The 20,473-nt window shown below is 37.6% G+C and overlaps 1 protein-coding gene across 1 annotated transcript in view; it reads right to left on the minus strand.

The window, feature by feature from the left end:
• LOC111374487 overlaps positions 1-20,473 on the minus strand; it is a 35,610-nt gene that overhangs the window by 2,812 nt on the left and 12,325 nt on the right. The window contains exon 5 of the mRNA XM_022997153.1: positions 13,564-14,288. Within this exon, the coding sequence (XP_022852921.1) occupies positions 13,564-14,288 (725 nt within the window). The remainder of the gene's footprint in view (positions 1-13,563; positions 14,289-20,473) is intronic.

Consider the following 20,473-nt stretch of genomic DNA (forward strand, 5'->3'; position numbering starts at 1 on the left):
GCTCTTCATCGAGCACCACGCATACCAGACCAAAGAGCCTGAAAGGGGTGTATAGAGGTTTTTAAGTCCAGAAATATCAACTCGATATGAAAACATCATAAGCCGATGGGCATTGCTCCCAAAAAGACCGATCAAATCAGATGACTTCCAAGGGTTCAAATTGACTACATTGGTCGAAATTTTTGGATGGGAGAAAATGTAGAGCGACCACACCCCATCTATGATGGTGTGGTCAGAGAATTTTATGCATACTTCAACATCGACATTGACATACCGGGCTCTAAACACTTATATCAAACATGGGTTAGGGGAAAGTGGATAATGTTTTCACTGGAAGTCATCCATGACTATTATCAACTCTCCTGGAACAATGCGGTCCCTATCCCAGGAAATTTTAATAGGAATGAAGTGGCAGAGATTCTACTGGGGTGTGAAAATGCGGGACATCTCCAAACCACCAAATGGCACCAGATCGAGCTCACACCGTCCATAGCCTTCCTATGGCTTTTTATGTGCCACAACATTGATCCTACCATGCACAAGACAATATTCACCAATCCAACTATCGAGTTCATATATCATTTGGTTTGGGAGAAAAGATTGATCTCGCCACACATATCTATGATCAAATACAAAATTTGGGTGCTTGGAGAGATCGGCATAGCTTATTGATTTTCCCAAGCCTCATCAACGGCACATGTAGGGATGTGGGTGTCACTATCCCATCAGGGGAGGAGCCTAATAAACCCAGCCCATCGATAAAGCTTACTACATTGGAGGTTCAAGACAAAGCCAGAGAGAGGCACAAGGAGTCGAGCTCAGCCAAGCACATGATGATATAGAGATGCCACAAGCTCCATCACTACAGGCTGACGTGGAAACACAGCTGTTAAGACAGATATTCGCTACCATGACAAGCTCCAGCAGAGATATTCAGAGCTTTAGCAAGCGTTTAGGGCCACGACCACCGACTTACAGCGGGTACGAGATAACCTTTACAGTACCTAAAACTTCACACTAGATGCTAACAGAGATGCCCAGGCAGCAAAAAGAGATGTTGACACCATGAATAGTCGACTGAGTATGTATGTGGGCTAAGTGGATGGTATCCAGCTGAGGGTTAATGAGACGTGGGATCATATACGCAGCTTGGAGGTAGAGGTTAAGAAGTAGAGTAATGTGATGAGAGCCATCCAGACAGAGCTGGCCTAGTAGTCTGAGATGATGAGATAGCTGGGAGATCTCCTCCACCATTAGGAGATGGCATAGTAGGTCCCAGCTTCCCACTACTACCTCCATATTGATCAGGAGAGTCCGATTACCCTGTTTCATGCTTTTACTTTGTATTTGTCCTTAATTATTGAAGAATCAATGCTCCTAAATCTATCCAACACACTCTCTTGAGCAATATCGAACGTGTTATATCAAAAAATTACGTGGCATAGGCATGACGGAGGGGGTCCCACAATGGCCGATGGGGCATCACCTGTTTTAAAGTTCATATTTCAAGTCCGACCCGTATATAAATAATACGACTCAGACTTGGGGGACTATTGTTATACATATTTCATATTGGGCCTCATTGGACTTAGCCCATTTCTTTAACCCGTCTGGCCCACCTGCATTTCTATATATGTGGGTTCACTCACATCATAAGGTACATTCTAAAATTTGAACCAAACCCCCTTTCCAGTCTCAGCACTCTTTATTTTCTATTCGCCCGGCCGTTAGCTTGACCGTCGGAGTGCAAACGGTCGTCGGACATTTTTCTCGATTGGCGACCTTTGCAGCCTAACGGGGTGTTTCGTGTGCAGATTTGGAGGGAACGAGGTCAGGATTCTGTTGGTGCATTTTTTGAGGTTAACAGATTGGTACCGTCTGTGGGAAATAGTACTAACCATGTTATGCCATGTACAAAAAGGCCACCGAAAAATTCCGTTATTTCGGTCAATTTTTCTACTCAAAAAGAGGCAAAGATAGCGATACAACAACCAGAGAAAAGAAGAATAAAAGGCAGTAACTGGAAATGGGTTGAAGAAACTTGGGTTGAAAACTCTGCCATGAGAAATGGCTATTTTCGGTCAATGGAAGAAGAAAACATCAATGAAAGGTGAAGGAAAAAAAAAAGAGTCGAACTTCAACCCCAGTAAAGCTAATTTGTTCAACATTGACGTCGTTCATAACATCCATCATCTTCATCTTAATTCCTTTCAAACAATGGCTGGTAAATGCTATATACTCTAAAAAAAAAATAAAAAATCTACTGATTTTTCTTCACATGCACAACCAAGCCTCAAACTAAATAGTTTTACTACCAAAAAGAAGAGTAACTAGCCAAAAATAAAGGGGCTACACAAGAATCTATTTGTGGAAAAATTGAAAGAAGATCTTGAAAAAAAATTTCCAACATCAAATTGAAGAATCAACCATGAGAATGCAGAGAGAGAAGACAGCCTTTCGTGTCTATCAAATTGGAAACATTTCGTAGCATTTTAAGCATAAATCTAAGGAAATGAGATTTCTTAGTCTCCAACAAAGGCCATTTGGGCAACCACTGGCACAAGAGATAACATCCGGCAGCACAGTAGTGACTGACGGTCCATGAAAGCTTTGGTCCATTGATTCAGCATTTAATTTGACAGTGACAAGCTCCTCCTGGTAACTCTTTCTTGCAGGCAATTAAAGTAAGCTAGTGTAGGTATTTTTACTTGCTTTATGTTGTGGTCAAAAGCTAATTGTCAATAAAAAAATTGACCAATTTGGACTTCCAATTAAGCTTTCAGGTAGTTTAGAATTGGGCTTTGGTATTTATTTTCTAAATACCCCATGGCTTCTTGGTAAATCAAAAATTATTGGGCCCAGGATTTTTTTTCATTGGACCTCTGGACCCCAATTTTATCCAATACAAGAGCCCATTTTATACTTAAAATTCCTAGTGCCATCTTTTTCTTGGGCTCTTGCAAAATGATACTTGGCCTTGTAGATTTTGTTTGAAAATAGGCCTATTTGTCAATGCTATATTTCAAGTAGAAGGGCAACCCAGCTTATCGTCAACATTTTTTTGCAAAAGGGATATAAATGTTCTAGTTTTTTTTTATCTCCAAATGTAAACTACCCAATAAGTGTTCTAAATTCAAAATGGAAGAAAATAATTAAAATGGTCACTGGTATTTGATGGCTTTTTTCTTTATTCTCATAAACTTGTAAAGATGGTTTGGCATTTAGTGAATATCTATTGGTGCTCTCTATGTGGACACCCATATTTTGCACATTTTTATTCTTGTCTAAGGAGTTTAAGGATGCAAAATTTCAAGGGGATGATGATGGAGCTTATTTTAATTGCTGGAAATGAGTAATCTTTGCCCCATATATCTTAGAAATTGCCGTTGGCACGCACAATGTATTTGGTAAAAATTTGTTGTCTTGATCGCTCTCATCCAAAGGCACTTTTGACTATCATGTCTATTATTCGAGGCAAATAATAAGATCTTGCATCTTTGAAGGCTTCATTCATCATCGAAATTGCTCAAGATGAGCCCTAGCTCATGAACTGGTTTTCTTATTTATAGAAGGCGAGCCTTAGCTCGTGAATATCTTATCATCAAAGCATCATTTTGGAGACTTCGTTCCTTGAATAAAGGAAGAGGTATATTTTTGGAGATCTCGTTCCTTGAATAAAGAAAGGGACAATATTCTTGAAGTCCTCGTTCCTTGAATAAAGGAAGAGGCAAATTGCCCAGACGTGTTTGCCCTTGAAAAAGGAGCCAATCCTGACTCGGCGAGATTATTCCTTATCTCTTGAACTATCGTTGAGCTTAGCTATAAGACCTCATTTGTCCTAGGCCATTTATAAGACTTCGATAGTTTGAGAGTTATTCGTGGGATCTCCATTCCCCGTTTCGCCAAATGTTTATCTCTGGCTTCACGAGATGTATATTCTTCGCCTCTCACTTTATCCATCCGAGGCCGCTTATAAGACCCGATAGTTTGAGATTAGCGGAATGTTTATTCTCTGCTTTGCCAGATGTTTATCTTTGGTTTCGCGAGATGCTTATTCCTTGCATTTCACTATCGTTAAGCTTAGTTGTAAGACCTCATTTATCTGAGGCTAAGCATAAGGCTCCGATAGTTTGAGATTAGCGGGATGTTTATCCCTGGCTTCGTGAAATGCTTATTCCTCGCTTCTCATTATCGTCGAGCCTAGCCATAAGACCTCATCTATCCGAGGCCGCTTATAAGACTCCGATAGTTTGAGATTAGTAGGATGTTTATTCTCCGCTTTGCCAAATTTTTATCCCTGACTTCGCGAGATGTTTATTCCTCATTTCTCACTATCATCGAGCCTAGCTGTAAGACATAATCTATTCGAGGTCGCTTATAAGACTTCAATAATTTGAGATTAGCAGGATGTTTATTCCCCGCTTTGCCAAATGTTTATCCCTGGCTTCGCAAGAAGCTTATTTTGCGCTTCTCACTATCGTCGAGCCTAACAATAAGACCTCGTCTATCTGAGGCCGTTTATAAGACTCCGATAGTTTGAGATTAGCGGGATGTCTATTCACCGCTTTGCTAGATGTTTATCCCTGGCTTCGCGAGATGCTTATTCCTCACTTCTCACTATCGTCGAGCCTAGCTGTAAGACCTCATTTATCCGAGGCCATTTATAAGACTCCAATAGTTTGAGATTAACGGGATGTATATTCCCAGCTTTGCCAGATATTTATCCCTGACTTCGTGAGATGCTTATTCCGCACTTCTCACTATCATCGAACCTAGCTGTAAGACCTCATCGATCCAAGGCCGATTATAAGACTACGATAGTTTGAGATTAGCAAGATGTTTATTTCCTTCTTTGCCAGACGTTTATACCTGGCTTCGCGAGATGCTTATTCTGCGCTTCTCACCATTGTTGAGCCTAGCTATAAGACCACATCTATCTGAGGCCACTTATAAGGCTCCGATAGTTTGAGATTAGCGGGATGTCTATTCTCCGCTTTGCCAAATATTTATCCCTGGCTTCGCGAGATGCTTATTCCTCGCTTCTCACTATCGTCGAGCCTAGCTGTAAGACCTCATTTAACTGAGGCCACTTATAAGACTTTGATAGTTTGAGATTAGCGGGATGTTTATTCTTCGCTTTGCCAGATGTTTATCCTTGGCTTCGTGAGATGCTTATTCCTCTCTTCTCACTATCTTCGAGCCTAGCTATAAAACCTCATTTATCGAATCTACTTATAAGACTCCGATAGTTTGTTATTAGCGGGATGTCTATTTCCCGCTTTGCGAGATGTTTATCCCTGGCTTCGCGAGATGCCTATTCCTCACTTCTCACTATCGTCAAGCCTAGTTGTTAGACCTCATCTAACTGAGGCCGCTTATAAGACTCAGATAGTTTAAGATTAGTGGGATGTCTATTTCCCACTTTGCCAGATGTTTATCCCTGGCTTCACGAAATGCTTATTCCTTGCTTCTCACTATCGTCGAGCCTAGCTGTAAGACCTCATTTATTCGAGGTTACTTATAAGACTCCGATAGTTTGAGATTAGCAGGATGTCTATTCCCCACTTTTTCAGATGTTTATCCATGGTTTCGCGAGATGCTTATTCCTCGCTTCTTACTATTGTCGAGCCTAGCTGTAAGACCTCATCTATCCGAGGCCGATTATAAGACTCCAATAGTTTGAAATTAACGCGATGTTTATTTCCCACTTTGCTAGATGTTCATCCCTGACTTTACGAGATGTTTATTTCTCACTTCTCACTATCGTCGAGTTTAGCTGTAAGACCTCATCTATCCGAGACCACTTATAAGACTCCGATAGTCTGACATTAGCAGGACGTTTACTCCCAGCTTTGCTAGATGTTTATCCCTAACTTCGCGAGATGTTTAATCCTCGTTTCTTACTATCGTCAAGCCTAGCTGTAAGACCTTATCTATCTGAGGCCACTTATAAGACTCCGATAGTTTGAGATTAGCGGGATGTCTATTCTCCGCTTTGCTAGATGTTTATCCTTGGCTTCATGAGATGCTTATTCTTTGCTTCTCACTATCGTCAAGCCTAGCTGTAAGACCTCATCTATCCAAGGCTGCTTTTAAGACTCTAATAGTTTGAGATTAGCGGATGTCTATTCTCCGCTTTGCACGATGTTTATCCCTAGCTTCACGAGATGCTTATTCCTCGCTTCTCACTATCGTCGAGCCTAGTTGTAAGACCTCATTTATCTGAAGCCTCTTACAAGACTCCGATAGTTTGAGATTAGCGGGATGTCTATTCCTCGCTTTGCCTGATGTTTATCCCTAGCTTCGCGAGATGCTTATTCCTTACTTCTTACTATCATCGAACCTAGCTATAAGACCTCATCTATCCGAAGCCGATTATAAGACTTCGATAGTTTGAAATTAACGCGATGTTTATTCCCCGCATTGCCAGATGTTCATCCCTGACTTTAAGAGATGTTTATTTCTCACTATAGTTGAGCTTAACTGTAAGACCTCATCTATCCGAGACCGCTTATAAGACTCCGATAGTCTGAGATTAGCAGGATGTTTATTCCCGGCTTTGCGAGATATTTATCACTGGTTTCGTGAGATGTTTATTCCTCACTTCTCACTATCGTCAAACATGGCTGTAAGACCTTATCTATCTGAGGCTGTTTATAAGACTCCGATAGTTTGAGATTAGCGGGATGTCTATTCTCCACTTTGCCAGATGTTTATCCCTGGCTTCACGAGATGCTTATTCCTCGCTTCTCACTATCGTCGAGCCTAGCTGTAAGACCTCATCTATCTGAGACTACTTATAAGACTCCGATAGTTTGAGATTAGCAGGATGTCTATTCTCCGCTTTGCAAAATGTTTATCCCTGGCTTCTCAAGATGATTATTCCTCACTTCTCACTATCATCGAGCTTAGTTGTAAGACCTTATTTATCTGAGGCCCCTTATAAGACTCCGATAGTTTGAAAGTTATTTGCGGGATCTCCATTCCCCGCTTTGCCAGATGTTTATCCCTGGCTTCGCGAGATGCTTATTCCTCGCTTCTCACTATCATCGAGCCTAGTTGTAAGACATCATCTATCCAAGGTCGCTTATAAGACTTCGACAGTTTGAAATTAGTAGGATGTTTATTCTCCACTTTGCCAGATGTTCATCCCTGGCTTCGCGAGATGTTTATTCCTCACTTCTCACTATCGTTGAGCTTAGCTGTAAGACCTCATCTATCTGAGGCTGCCTATAAGACTCCGATAGTTTGAGATTTTCCAGATATTTATTCCCTGCTTTGCCAGATGTTTATCCCTGGCTTCGCGAGTTGATTATTCCTTGCCTTGAACTATCATTGAGCTTAATTGTAAGACCTCATTTGTCCGAGGTCGCTTATAAGACTCCAATAGTTTGAAAGTTATTTGCGGTATCTCCATTCCTCGCTTCGCCAGATGTTTGTCCCTAATATCGCGAGATGTATATTCCTCGCATCTCACTATTGTCGAGCCTAGCATAAGACCTCATCATTCCGAGGCCGCTTATAAGACTCTGATAATTTGAGAGTTGATTTGTCTATGACAAGCCCATAGTTCTCCTCAGTTATTATTAATATGATGAGTTCATATACTGCAAATTGGTTAAGTAATTTGTTTATGATGAGCCCATAGCCTCTCCGAGTTATTATTTATACGATGAGTTCATATGCTACAAATTACTTAGGCCAATTTGTCTACGGCGAGCCCATAGTTCTCATCAAATTATTATTTATATGATAAGCTCATATACTGCAAATTGGTTAAGTAATTTGTCTATGGCGAGTCCATAGCCTCTCCAAGTTATTATTTATATGATGAGTTCATATACTGCAAATTACTTAGGCCAATTTGTCTATGATGAGCCCATAGTTCTCCTCAGATTATTATTTATATGATAAGCTCATATACTGTAAATTGATTAAGTTAATTTGTCTATGACAAGCCTATAGTTCTCCTCGGATATTATTTATATGATAAGTTTATATACTGCAAATTGGTTAAGTAATTTGTCTACGACAAGCCCATAGCCTCTCCAAGTTATTATTTATATGATGAGTTCATATACAGCAAATTACTTTGGCCAATTTGTCTATGGCGAGCCCATAGTTCTTAGATTATTATCTATATAATGAGTTCATAGACTACAAATTACTTAAGTCAATTAGTTTATGGCGAGCCCATAGTTCTCATCGGATATTATTTATATGATGAGTTCATATACTGCAAATTGATTAAGTTAGTTTGTCTATGGCAAGCCCATAGCCTCTCCAAGTTATTATCATATGACGAGTTCATGTTCTGCAAATTACTAAGTTAATTTATTCTATGGCAAGCCCATAAACCTCTTCTCTTTGAGGCCTTATCACAACTTCCACTCGAGTCTAACAAGTTCGCCTCTATTCATGGCATTGCCTCATCCAATAGGTTCGCCTCTTCCAAGGCTCGCCTCTCTGACGGCATCACCTCATCCAACAGGCTTGCCTCTTTATATTGCGTCGCCTCATTCAGCAGGCTCGCTTTTTCTCACGACACTGCCTCATCCAGCAGGCTCACTTTTCTCACTGCATCGCCTCATCCAATAGGCTCGCCTCTCTTTCACAGCTTCGCCTCGTAAAGTAGTCTCGTCTCTCCATGGCATCGCCTCTTCCAAGGCTCGCTTCTCCATGGCATTGCCTTCTTCCAAGGCTCGCCTTTCCAAGATATCGCCTCTTTCAAGGCTCACTTCTCTATGGCATTGCCTTCTTCCAAGACTCGCCTCTCCATAGCATCGCCTCTTCCAAGGCTCGCCTCACCTTGGCATCACCTCATCCAACATGCTTGCCTCTCTCACGGCATCGCGTCTGCATTCAGAGCATCTTCTCTACATTAGCTTATTATAGCGGCTTATATATTCAGTATATTTCAAAGTCTGACCCGCATATAAATAGTACGGCTCAGACTTGGGTGGACTATATTGTAATTCTAGCATCTTAGCATCACTGTATATTATTGCTAGCGTACACATCATATCACTACTTCCAAGCACGAATGTCATATCACTGCTAGTATGTCATACATTATTTTCATTACAGCCAATACGTATGCCATGTTATCATCATTTTCATTTTATTGTCGGCATCATGTTACTTGCTTCACTATAGCACTACTGATACACTGAGCTGTACGCATATGATTTACTGTAATACATGACAGTCCCTCTGCACATATCATGGAGAAATGCGATGTCATTATTTACTATATAGTTATGAACATTTGAAGAGGCAACTGGACCCCAAATTTATTTGGTATATAAGCTGTGGATATATTGTATTGTATTACAGGTTGGTTTAGTCCATATTATAGGAGAGATGCTGTTGAAATTTCGACAAAATATTTACAGTATCTATCTTTCGAGGCAATCCATAAGTCCTCACTTATTTTGACACAAATTTTCGAAGCAGTTCGTAAGTTCTTGTTTGTTGGAGCTACTTATATTTTTTTAAGCAATCTGTAAGACTTCGTCCGCATGACAGCTTATATTTCGAAGTCCAACCCACATATAAATAATACGACTCAAACTTGGAGGACTATTGTTATACCCAAAAATTACGTAGCATACGCGTGACGGAGGGGGGTCCCACAATGGTCTACTGGGCATCACCTATTTTAAAGTTCATATTTCATGTCCGACCCGCATATAAATAATACGACTCAGACTTAGGGGATGTTGTTATACATATTTCATAATGGGCCTAATTGGACTTAGCCCATTTCTTTGACTCGTTTGGCCCACCTCCATTTTTATATATATGGGTTTACTTCACAACATAAGGTACGTTCTAAAACCCAAACCAAACGCCCACTCCTGTCTCGAAATTCTTTATTTTCTTTTCGTCCGGCCGTTAACTTGACCGTTGGAGTGCAAATGGTCGCCGGACATTTTTTTTCGACCGGCGACCTTTGCATCCTAACGGGGTATTTCGTGCGCAGGTTTGGAGGGGATGAGGTCGGGATTCTGTTGGCGCATTTTTTGAGGTCAACAGAACCTATTTTTATATACCACCAACTATATCTCTATGACGGATGCATATACATAATAATGCATGTAATTTTATGAGCAATTAACGATTCACGCAAAGCATAGAGGTATATTTATATCCCCTATCGAACCCTACGATGATTTATACATTATCAAATCTATTTCCCTTCTCTCGAATGTAAGAAATAAATCACTACGTATCACATAATTACGAGCACTTAATTATGGAATAAATTAATGCATATAAACCATTCAAATAATCAAATACGCGTTTAATTGTCACATTGCAAAAAGTAAAATCCAAAGATTGCATTACATAGTTCATCGATCTCCTAGTACAAGAAAATCTAGCCTAACTTGAAGAATATAAAAGAATACATGAATTCTTGAAGATAAAACATCACCGGATTATAGATACATGTAAAATCTTGATAATCTTCGTGAAATCCTTCGTTAATCTCTCTCAAATTCTTCTCCAAGATGTGTTTTATTCTTTTCTAATGCGTTCTCACCCTAATTCTGACGAGACTAGGCTTTTATATTGCGTTAAGATCGAGTTACAAAAAAGTATTAGTGTAAACAAGAAACTGTTGAAATGTGTCACATTTTTACACCATGTGATAACCATGCAGCCGCATGGTTGAACCAAAAATATTGCTGGAATTCCCTATTGGGGTTCGTGAAGTCGCATGACCGCATGGTTAACGAAATTTTCATGTTGTGCCGTTTTAGGTCCCAAACTCAATCTTCTTGTTTATTGGCCTCCTTTCTTCATTCATCGTGTTCCATCATCTCACAATGATTTCCAATTGATACTTAGTTCATCCAATTACTCGATTAGCCTTTTAGTTCAACTTTTGGATATTTACACTTTGGTCCTTGAACTTTCACTTTGTTTCGTTTTGATCTTTTTCCATCCATTTTCTCGTGAATTCCACCATGCCCATCAATATAACATACGATACAAGAATTAAATGAATTTAAGCCACAATTTCAACACTTTACCCATAATTAAGTCATGAGTGCGTAATCAGAAAATATTTTCTTTCGATTTAATTCAACGCAAATATATATTTCGTTCACAAGTAATAAAGTAGTTTCGAATATTGTCCCACAGAGATCAAATAGTTTGACTTTATCTACCATAGCCTTAACTGAAACGAATTTATCAAATTTGAAGTTTTAACCTGAGAAGACCCTAATTTAGCAAGCCCTAATTTGACTAGAATGATTGTTGAATGAATTGAAAATGCAAAACGATGTATTTAAATGAATTTAAATGCAATGTGACGATTGTAATGCAAGTTGACTTTATTCAAGAAAAATTAAATGCACTAGGATCACGAATTCCTATGTAATGGTCGTTTAAAAACCCTAATTTCACAATCTGACAACACGGTTGGATTATTGAAGAATCAATGCTCCTAAATCTATCCAACACACTCTCTCGAGCAATATCGAACATATTCTTATTTACCACTAGCCTATATCTCTATGATGGATGCATATACATAAGAATGCATGTAGTTTTATGAGCAATTAACGATTCAAGCAAAGCATAGAGGTATATTTCTATCCCTTATTGGACCCTACGATGATTTATACCTTGTCAAATCTATTTTTCTTCCTTCGAATGCAAGAAATAAATCACTACGCATCACATAATTACGTGCACTTAATTATGAAATTAATTAATGCATATAAACCATTCAAATAATCAAATATGCGTTTAATTGTCACATTGCAAAAAGTAAAATCCGAAGATCACATTACATAGTTCACCGACCTCCTAGTTCAAGAAAATCTAGCCTAACACAGAGAACATAAAAGAATACATGAATTCTTGAAGATAAAACATCACCGGATTACAGATACACGTGAAATCTTGATAATTTTCTTGAAATCCTTTGTTAATATCCCTCAAACTCATCTCCAAGATGTGCTTTGTTCTCTTCTAATGCGTTCTGATCCTAATTCTGACAAGTCTAGGCTTTTATATCGCGTCAAGATCGAGTTCCGAAAGAGTTTTAGCGTAAATAGAAAACTGCTGAAACGGGTGACATTTTTACACCATACGACCGCATGGTTAAACCAAAAATGGGGCTAGAATTCCTTGTTGGGGTAAGTGCAGTAGCATGGTAATAACACCATGTGACCGCATGGTTAACGAAATTTCCATGTTGTGTCGTTTTAGTCTCCAAACTCAGTCTTCTTGTTTATTGGCCTCCTTTCTTCATCCATCTTGTTCCATCATCTCGCAATGATTTCCAATTGATACATCGCTCATTCAATTACTCGATTAGCCTTTTAGTTCAACTTTTGAGTGTTTTCACTTTGGTCCCTGAACTTTCACTTTCCTTCGTTTTGGTCTTTTTTGCACCCTTTTCTCGTGAATTCCACCATATCCATCAATATAACATATGATACAAGAATTAAATGAATTTAAGCCACAATTCCAACACTTTACCCATAATTAAGTCATGTTTGTGAGTTAAATAAGTGTGTAAAAACACACTTATCCCTAGTGCCCTTTAGCCAACTGGTTTGGGAGTTACCGGTTCAAAACTCGCTAAAGGGGTTATATAGAAAGCAAAAGGGGAAGAAGTTAATAAAAGTCATCTGATCGAGCCTTTATAACTTGTGTGAATAAGCATGTAAGAGTTTAAAACATGGTGCCCTAAGGCCAGTGGTTTGGGAGTCATGGGCCTAAAACTTGCTACAAGGGTTATATAGAAAGCAAATGAGAAGATGGCCTAAAAAATAAAACAATAATAATAAATAAATAAAAGACACTATAGTATGAAAGAAGCCTTTAGACATTTGGTTCATAAAACTACACATTTGAGGTGAGACAAGTAGCTTAGTTTAATCTTAAAGGTTGAAGCAATCAAAACTAGGAGAGCCTTTACTTGTTGACATGTGAACCTGTGATAGTGAGATCTATCCAAGCTAATAGAGGGTAAGGACTGTAAATGCTTAAATACTTAACTTTGAAACACACCCCGGGATAATTGAGAGAAAAGACTAGGTTTGGGGGGTATGTATCTCTCGAGCGAGGTAAGGATATATTAGACAACTTTGGGTCAAGATTAATCCATCATGAGCTTAATATGTTGGCATGAGAACACACACACGTTGAGTATGCGTTTAACAGATAAGGGTTGATTTTATTATTGCACTATTGAAACTATTTCCTGTGTTGATTTCTGAATTTCAATCCTGAGACACGACAGGCTGTCAAGTCATGTTTTGTGTAAAGTTAAGTCACTATCTTGTTTGAGGACAAACAATAGTTCAAGTTTGGGGAGTTTGATAAATGTGTTTTTATTCACTTATTCAAGCCACAAAACATGACTAATTCATGATAAATATAGTTGGAATGTGGCTTAATTCTATTAAATCTTATTTTGTAGGTTATATTGATGGATTTTATGGAAATCAAGAGAAAAGACTTGAAAAATTATCAAAATGAAGGAAAACAAAAGTTTAGAAACCAAAGTGCAAATACTCAAAAAACTTTCATTCCATGGTCCTTCTTAAAGTGATCAATCAACATATGCTTGACACCATGTCGCTCTGAGCTGATCTCAGCCAACAACCCCTGTGCAAGAGTGGTTTGAGGAACTGTCCCGGTACCTGATCCCTGCGCTGACTGAGTACCATCTGTGTGTGTCTTTAATGGTGGAGAACTCATATGTGTCGGCTCAGGGGGTACATCAGCAGTAGCTGTGGGAATAGGAGCTATGGAAGTAATAATAGGAGAAGTGGGTACCTCGATAGGAGCATTTGGAGTAGGCTCAGCAACTGAATGAATATACGGAGGTACCTCTGGATCAACTGTGATACGAGTAGAGGTAGGAACTGCCGATGCAGATTCTGACTCAGTCACAACTACGGTAGTAGTAGTGGGAAGCACAGAAGGCACTGCTGAAACTGGAACCCACTGCTTCTTTGGCTCCACAAACGTCACCTTGCCCTTATCCTTATCAGTCCTAGTAATAGGGGGCCGAACAGGGGGGTGCGCAACAACTGCAGGAGGAGGAGGAACCGTAGTACACTGATCATAAGAATGACCCAAGTGTTTACAAGAGAAGCAAAAAATTGGCCGCTTCTCATAGATAACTGTCTGCCAGAAGCCACGGTTACTAGCGCGCTCAATCCAAACCCTGTCGGGCAACTTATGCCCCAAATTCACCTCAATGCACACCCTTTGCCAGATGTTTATCCCTGGCTTCGCGAGATGCTTATTCCTCGCTTCTCACTATCATCGAGTCTAGTTGTAAGACATCATCTATCCAAGGCCGCTTATAAGACTTCGATAGTTTGAAATTAGCAGGATGTTTATTCTCCACTTTGCCAGATGTTCATCCCTGGCTTCGCGAGATGTTTATTCCTCACTTCTCACTATCGTTGAGCTTAGCTGTAAGACCTCATCTATCTGAAATGTGTAAACACGAAACTGTTGAAATGTGTCACATTTTTACACCATGTGATAACCATGCGGCCGCATGGTTGAACCAAAAATATTGCTGGAATTCCCTATTGGGGTTCGTGAAGTCGCATGACCGCATGGTTAACGAAATTTTCATGTTGTGCCGTTTTAGTTCCCAAACTCAATCTTCTTGTTTATTGGCCTCCTTTCTTCATTCATCTTGTTCCATCATCTCACAATGATTTCCAATTGATACTTAGTTCATCCAATTACTTGATTAGCCTTTTACTTCAACTTTTGGATATTTGCACTTTGGTCCCTAAACTTTCACTTTGTTTCGTTTTGATCTTTTTCCATCCATTTTCTCATGAATTCCACCATGCCCATCAATATAACATACGATACAAGAATTAAATGAATTTAAGCCACAATTTCAACACTTTACCCATAATTAAGTCATGTTTGTGAGTTAAATAAGTGCGAAATCAGAAAATATTTTCTTTCGATTTAATTCAACGCAAATGTATATTTCGTTCACAAGTAATAAAGTAGAATATTAAGTTTCGAATATCGTCCCACAGAGATCAAATAGTTTGACTTTATCTACCATAGCCTTAACTGAAACGAATTTATCAAATTTGAAGTTTTAACCTAAGAAGACCCTAATTTAGCAAGCCCTAATTTGACTAGAATGATTGTTGAATGAATTGAAAATGCAAAACAATGTATTTAAATGAATTTAAATGCAATGTGACGATTGTAAAGCAAGTTGACTTTATTCAAGAAAAATTAAATGCACTAGATCACGAATTCCTATGTAATGGTCGTTTAAAAACTCTAATTTCACAATCTGACAACACGGTTGGATTATTGAAGAATCAATGCTCCTAAATCTATCCAACACACTCTCTCGAGCAATATCGAACATATTCTTATATACCACCAGCCTATATCTCTATGATGGATGTATATACATAAGAATGCATGTAGTTTTATGAGCAATTAACGATTCAAGCAAAGCATAGAGGTATATTTCTATCCCTTATCGGACCCTACGATGATTTATACCTTGTCAAATCTATTTTTCTTCCTTCGAATGCAAGAAATAAATCACTACGCATCACATAATTACGTTCTCTTAATTATGAAATTAATTAATGCATATAAACCATTCAAATAATCAAATATGCGTTTAATTGTCACATTGCAAAAAGTAAAATCCGAAGATCACATTACATAGTTCACCGACCTCCTAGTTCAAGAAAATCTAGCCTAACACAGAGAACATAAAAGAATACATGAATTCTTGAAGATAAAACATCACCAGATTACAGATACACGTGAAATCTTGATAATTTTCTTGAAATCCTTTGTTAATATCCCTCAAATTCATCTCCAAGATGTGCTATGTTCTCTTCTAATGCGTTCTGATCCTAATTCTGACAAGTCTAGGCTTTTATATCGTGTCAAGATCGAGTTCCGAAAGAGTTTTAGCGTAAATAGAAAACTGCTGAAACGGGTCACATTTTTACACCATACGACCGCATGGTTAAACCAAAAATGGGGCTAGAATTCCTTGTTGGGGTAATTGCAGTAGCATGGTAATAACACCATGTGACCGCATGGTTAACGAAATTTCCATGTTGTGTCGTTTTAGTCTCCAAACTCAGTCTTCTTGTTTATTGGCCTCCTTTCTTCATCCATCTTGTTCCATCATCTCGCAATGATTTCCAATTGATACATCGCTCATTCAATTACTCGATTAGCCTTTTAGTTCAACTTTTGAGTGTTTTCACTTTGGTCCCTGAACTTTCACTTTCCTTCGTTTTGGTCTTTTTTGCACCCTTTTCTCGTGAATTCCACCATATCCATCAATATAACATATGATACAAGAATTAAATGAATTTAAGCCACAATTCCAACACTTTACCCATAATTAAGTCATGTTTGTGAGTTAAATAAGTGTGTAAAAACACACTTATCCCTAGTGCCCTTTAGCCAACTGGTTTGGGAGTTACCGGTTCAAAACTCGCTAAAGGGGTTATATAGAAAGCAAAAGGGGAAGAAGTTAATAAAAGTCATCTGATCGAGCCTTTATAACTTGTGTGAATAAGCATGTAAGAGTTTAAAACATGGTGCCCTAAGGCCAGTGGTTTGGGAGTCATGGGCCTAAAACTTGCTACAAGGGTTATATAGAAAGCAAATGAGAAGATGGCCTAAAAAATAAAACAATAATAATAAATAAATAAAAGACACTATAGTATGAAAGAAGCCTTTAGACATTTGGTTCATAAAACTACACATTTGAGGTGAGACAAGTAGCTTAGTTTAATCTTAAAGGTTGAAGCAATCAAAACTAGGAGAGCCTTTACTTGTTGACATGTGAACCTGTGATAGTGAGATCTATCCAAGCTAATAGAGGGTAAGGACTGTAAATGCTTAAATACTTAACTTTGAAACACACCCCGGGATAATTGAGAGAAAAGACTAGGTTTGGGGGGTATGTATCTCTCGAGCGAGGTAAGGATATATTAGACAACTTTGGGTCAAGATTAATCCATCATGAGCTTAATATGTTGGCATGAGAACACACACACGTTGAGTATGCGTTTAACAGATAAGGGTTGATTTTATTATTGCACTATTGAAACTATTTCCTGTGTTGATTTCTGAATTCCAATCCTGAGACACGACAGGCTGTCAAGTCATGTTTTGTGTAAAGTTAAGTCACTATCTTGTTTGAGGACAAACAATAGTTCAAATTTGGGGAGTTTGATAAATGTGTTTTTATTCACTTATTCAAGCCACAAAACATGACTAATTCATGATAAATATAGTTGGAATGTGGCTTAATTCTATTAAATCTTATTTTGTAGGTTATATTGATGGATTTTATGGAAATCAAGAGAAAAGACTTGAAAAATTATCAAAATGAAGGAAAACAAAAGTTTAGAAACCAAAGTGCAAATACTCAAAAGATGACCCGGAGGAGGAATCGAGGAATTGGTTGAGCTGAGTACCAATTGGAGGCTATTATTGGTCGATGGAATGAGAAGAATCAAGAAACGAGGTCAAAATAGAAGAGAACAAATTTTGGGGACAAAAAGGGCCAAAAGTGAAAGATCACTCTACTATGCGGTTGCATAGTAGAGAAATCCATGCGACCGCATCCACTATGGCAGAGACTTCTAAGGTTGAATTTGATTTCACTATGCGGTCGCATAGTTGATTTTCTGGGGGCGAATCTGCAATTTTCTATTTTCGTTAAAATTCTTGTGAAACCAATACGGGACGTGACATATAAACTCTGAAGCCATGAAAATAAAGGGAGTACGCATTGGGAAGTGAGAAAACACATCTTAGAGAAAATTTGGAGCCACAATAATGAAGGATTTCATGAAGATCAACTGTATTTCATTCGATTATTGATCCGCTGATGTTATTTCTTCCAAATATCATGTATTTTGTTACTTTCTCCATGTTAGACTAGAAATCTATGTACTATGAGATTGATGAACTTTGTAATGTAATAATAGCACAATTTGTCATGTTTTATACATTTATACTTGTATTTGCATGATATATTGACGTCTATACGCACTAAGTACCCTTATATTTTGATTTAAGTTGCAAATGGATGAATACGGTGAAATTTAGAAGAAAAGAACGAAAAAGACTAAGCCCCTGTTTGATCTCCATTACATTAAATTCTATTACATTTCATTTTTTTCTCTCCTATTTTCAGCCACACAATCTTCCATAAAATAATATTATACGTAAATCGAAAACTTTTCATTCTTTTTCAACCATTCATTTTTCAAAAAAGCACTATTCCCCTCATTAATTTTCCTACGTAATGGGAATCAAACACGGGCTAAAGTGAAAGAAAGTAAAAGCTCAGGGACTGAGTTACAAATAATCTAAAGATGAGACGGGTGATGGAATGATGATTCGAGAAAGCTAGGAGTCCATTGGGTGCAATTAGAAGCCAAAAGCATTAGAATTTCCAGATTTTAAGCTGGAGATTGAGATCCACTTTGGACCTACTAAACGTTTGAATTTGGAAAGAGTTATTTCTAGTAAAATTGTATTCATTTGTGTTAGATTTCCAACACACTTTGAATTGTCTTAATCCGACATTAGGCAGAAAGTTATGACCAAAATATTGAAAACAATCGCACGGAACAAGTTTTTGCCGAATCTTCAAGTTTCCTTATTCCATTCAACCTTTTTTGAAAACAATTTGGCACTCGATTTTAAACCCTAATTTGACCAGAACACGCCCCCATCTCCTATCTCCTTTCTCTCATCTTGGGCACAGAACTCTATGGCAAACTAAATTAATCGGTGAAGCCACGAATGAACACGGTGAGATTTGGGAATTTCTATGTCTTTTATTGCATGTAAGGTGTTTTTCATTATTGAACAATTTTAAATCTGGATTTCTTATGTTATTGGATATATTTTGGAATTGGGTTAATTCACATTAGATTTTTATGAGTTCAATCATATTTTCTTCATTGAACAATCGAAATGTTGATTGATTTTCAATTTCAAACAATTTATTGGTTTGATTCTTTACCATTATATGCTTGATATATATAATTGCTTTGGGATCTAATTTCAACAAATCATTGTGGAATTATATTGTGAAAGAAACCTAGATTTGGAATTACTAAATAAATTAAATAAGGGCTTGAATGTTTTATTTTCCAATTAAAGTGTTGGGATGAAAACTTTTAATTGAGTATTCTCAATCAAAATTGATATTGATTGAACCTATCTAATCGAAAAAATTTCGGCGCTTCACTATTTCATACATGGATATTAATCCTTTATTCCAATTGATAAATCATCCTCACATAAAATCATAAAAATCCTAGTTTGTTTGATCCTTTGTGAAACTTTCCATCTCCGTGTGGAATCGACACCCCGATGCTATACTATACCACATTATTCTTTGGGTGTAATCATAATATGATTCTTAATTCTTTGTTTCATATTTTTGACATTAAACCACGTTTGATTATTTTGAATGGTTTATATGCATTTAATTTCTTCCAAAATTAAGGGCCCATAATTGTGTGAGTTTGGATGACTTGTTTCTTGTATTCGAAAGAAGGAAAATAGGCTCAACATGGTATAAATTATCATAGGGTCCGATAGGGAATAGAGATATATCGCTATGCCCTACGTGAATATCTAAGTGCTCACAAAATCACATGCATTCTTGTATATTTGCATCCGTCATAGAGATATAGGCTGGTGGTATATGAGATTAGGTTCAAAGTTGGTCGAGAGAGAGTGTTGGATATATTTAGGAGCATTGATTCTTCGAAATTTTATCGTATTGTCAATTTGTGAAATTAGGGTTAAATTGAACATTACTTGGAATTTGTGATCCTAGTGCGTTATACAATCATTAAATACATTAAATTGAGTTCTCAACATTTAATAGCATTTTAGTTCATTTAAAAATCAATTTGCATTTTGTTCATTGCATGCATAATAAATTGCATAATTAGCTTAGGTTAGGGAGTAATTAGATTATAAAATTACTTGTGATAATTTAGTTTCGATTAATGTCTGGATAAATAACATTGAACTAAATCAATATTTGTGAGACGACATTTGGACTCAATTTTTCACTGTATTACTTGTTATGAATCGTACACTTGCGGTGGATTGAATCGAAAGAAAAATTTCGTGATTAATAATCATCAATATGAATATTGCATATTTGAGAAATCAAAGTGAATCTCTATTTCAAAATTCCAAAAATTTTGAATTTGTTAAAAAAATCTTGATTCTTTTCCTGTAACACTGTAATTTTCATGATTTGTTTACATTAATATCTATATTTTCACCTATACCTAGTTATATAAGCACATGAACATGTCACGGTCTAAAATCCTTATTTCTCTTAAGAAATATGAAAATGAATACGACTTCCTTTTTTTTTTTTTTTTTGGGTAATTTTTTTTGGGAAAAAACCCCCCCCTTTTTT

The sequence above is a fragment of the Olea europaea genome, unplaced genomic scaffold (genome assembly GCF_002742605.1).
Source record: "Olea europaea var. sylvestris unplaced genomic scaffold, O_europaea_v1 scaffold1257, whole genome shotgun sequence".
NCBI classification, from domain to species: Eukaryota; Viridiplantae; Streptophyta; class Magnoliopsida; order Lamiales; family Oleaceae; genus Olea; species Olea europaea.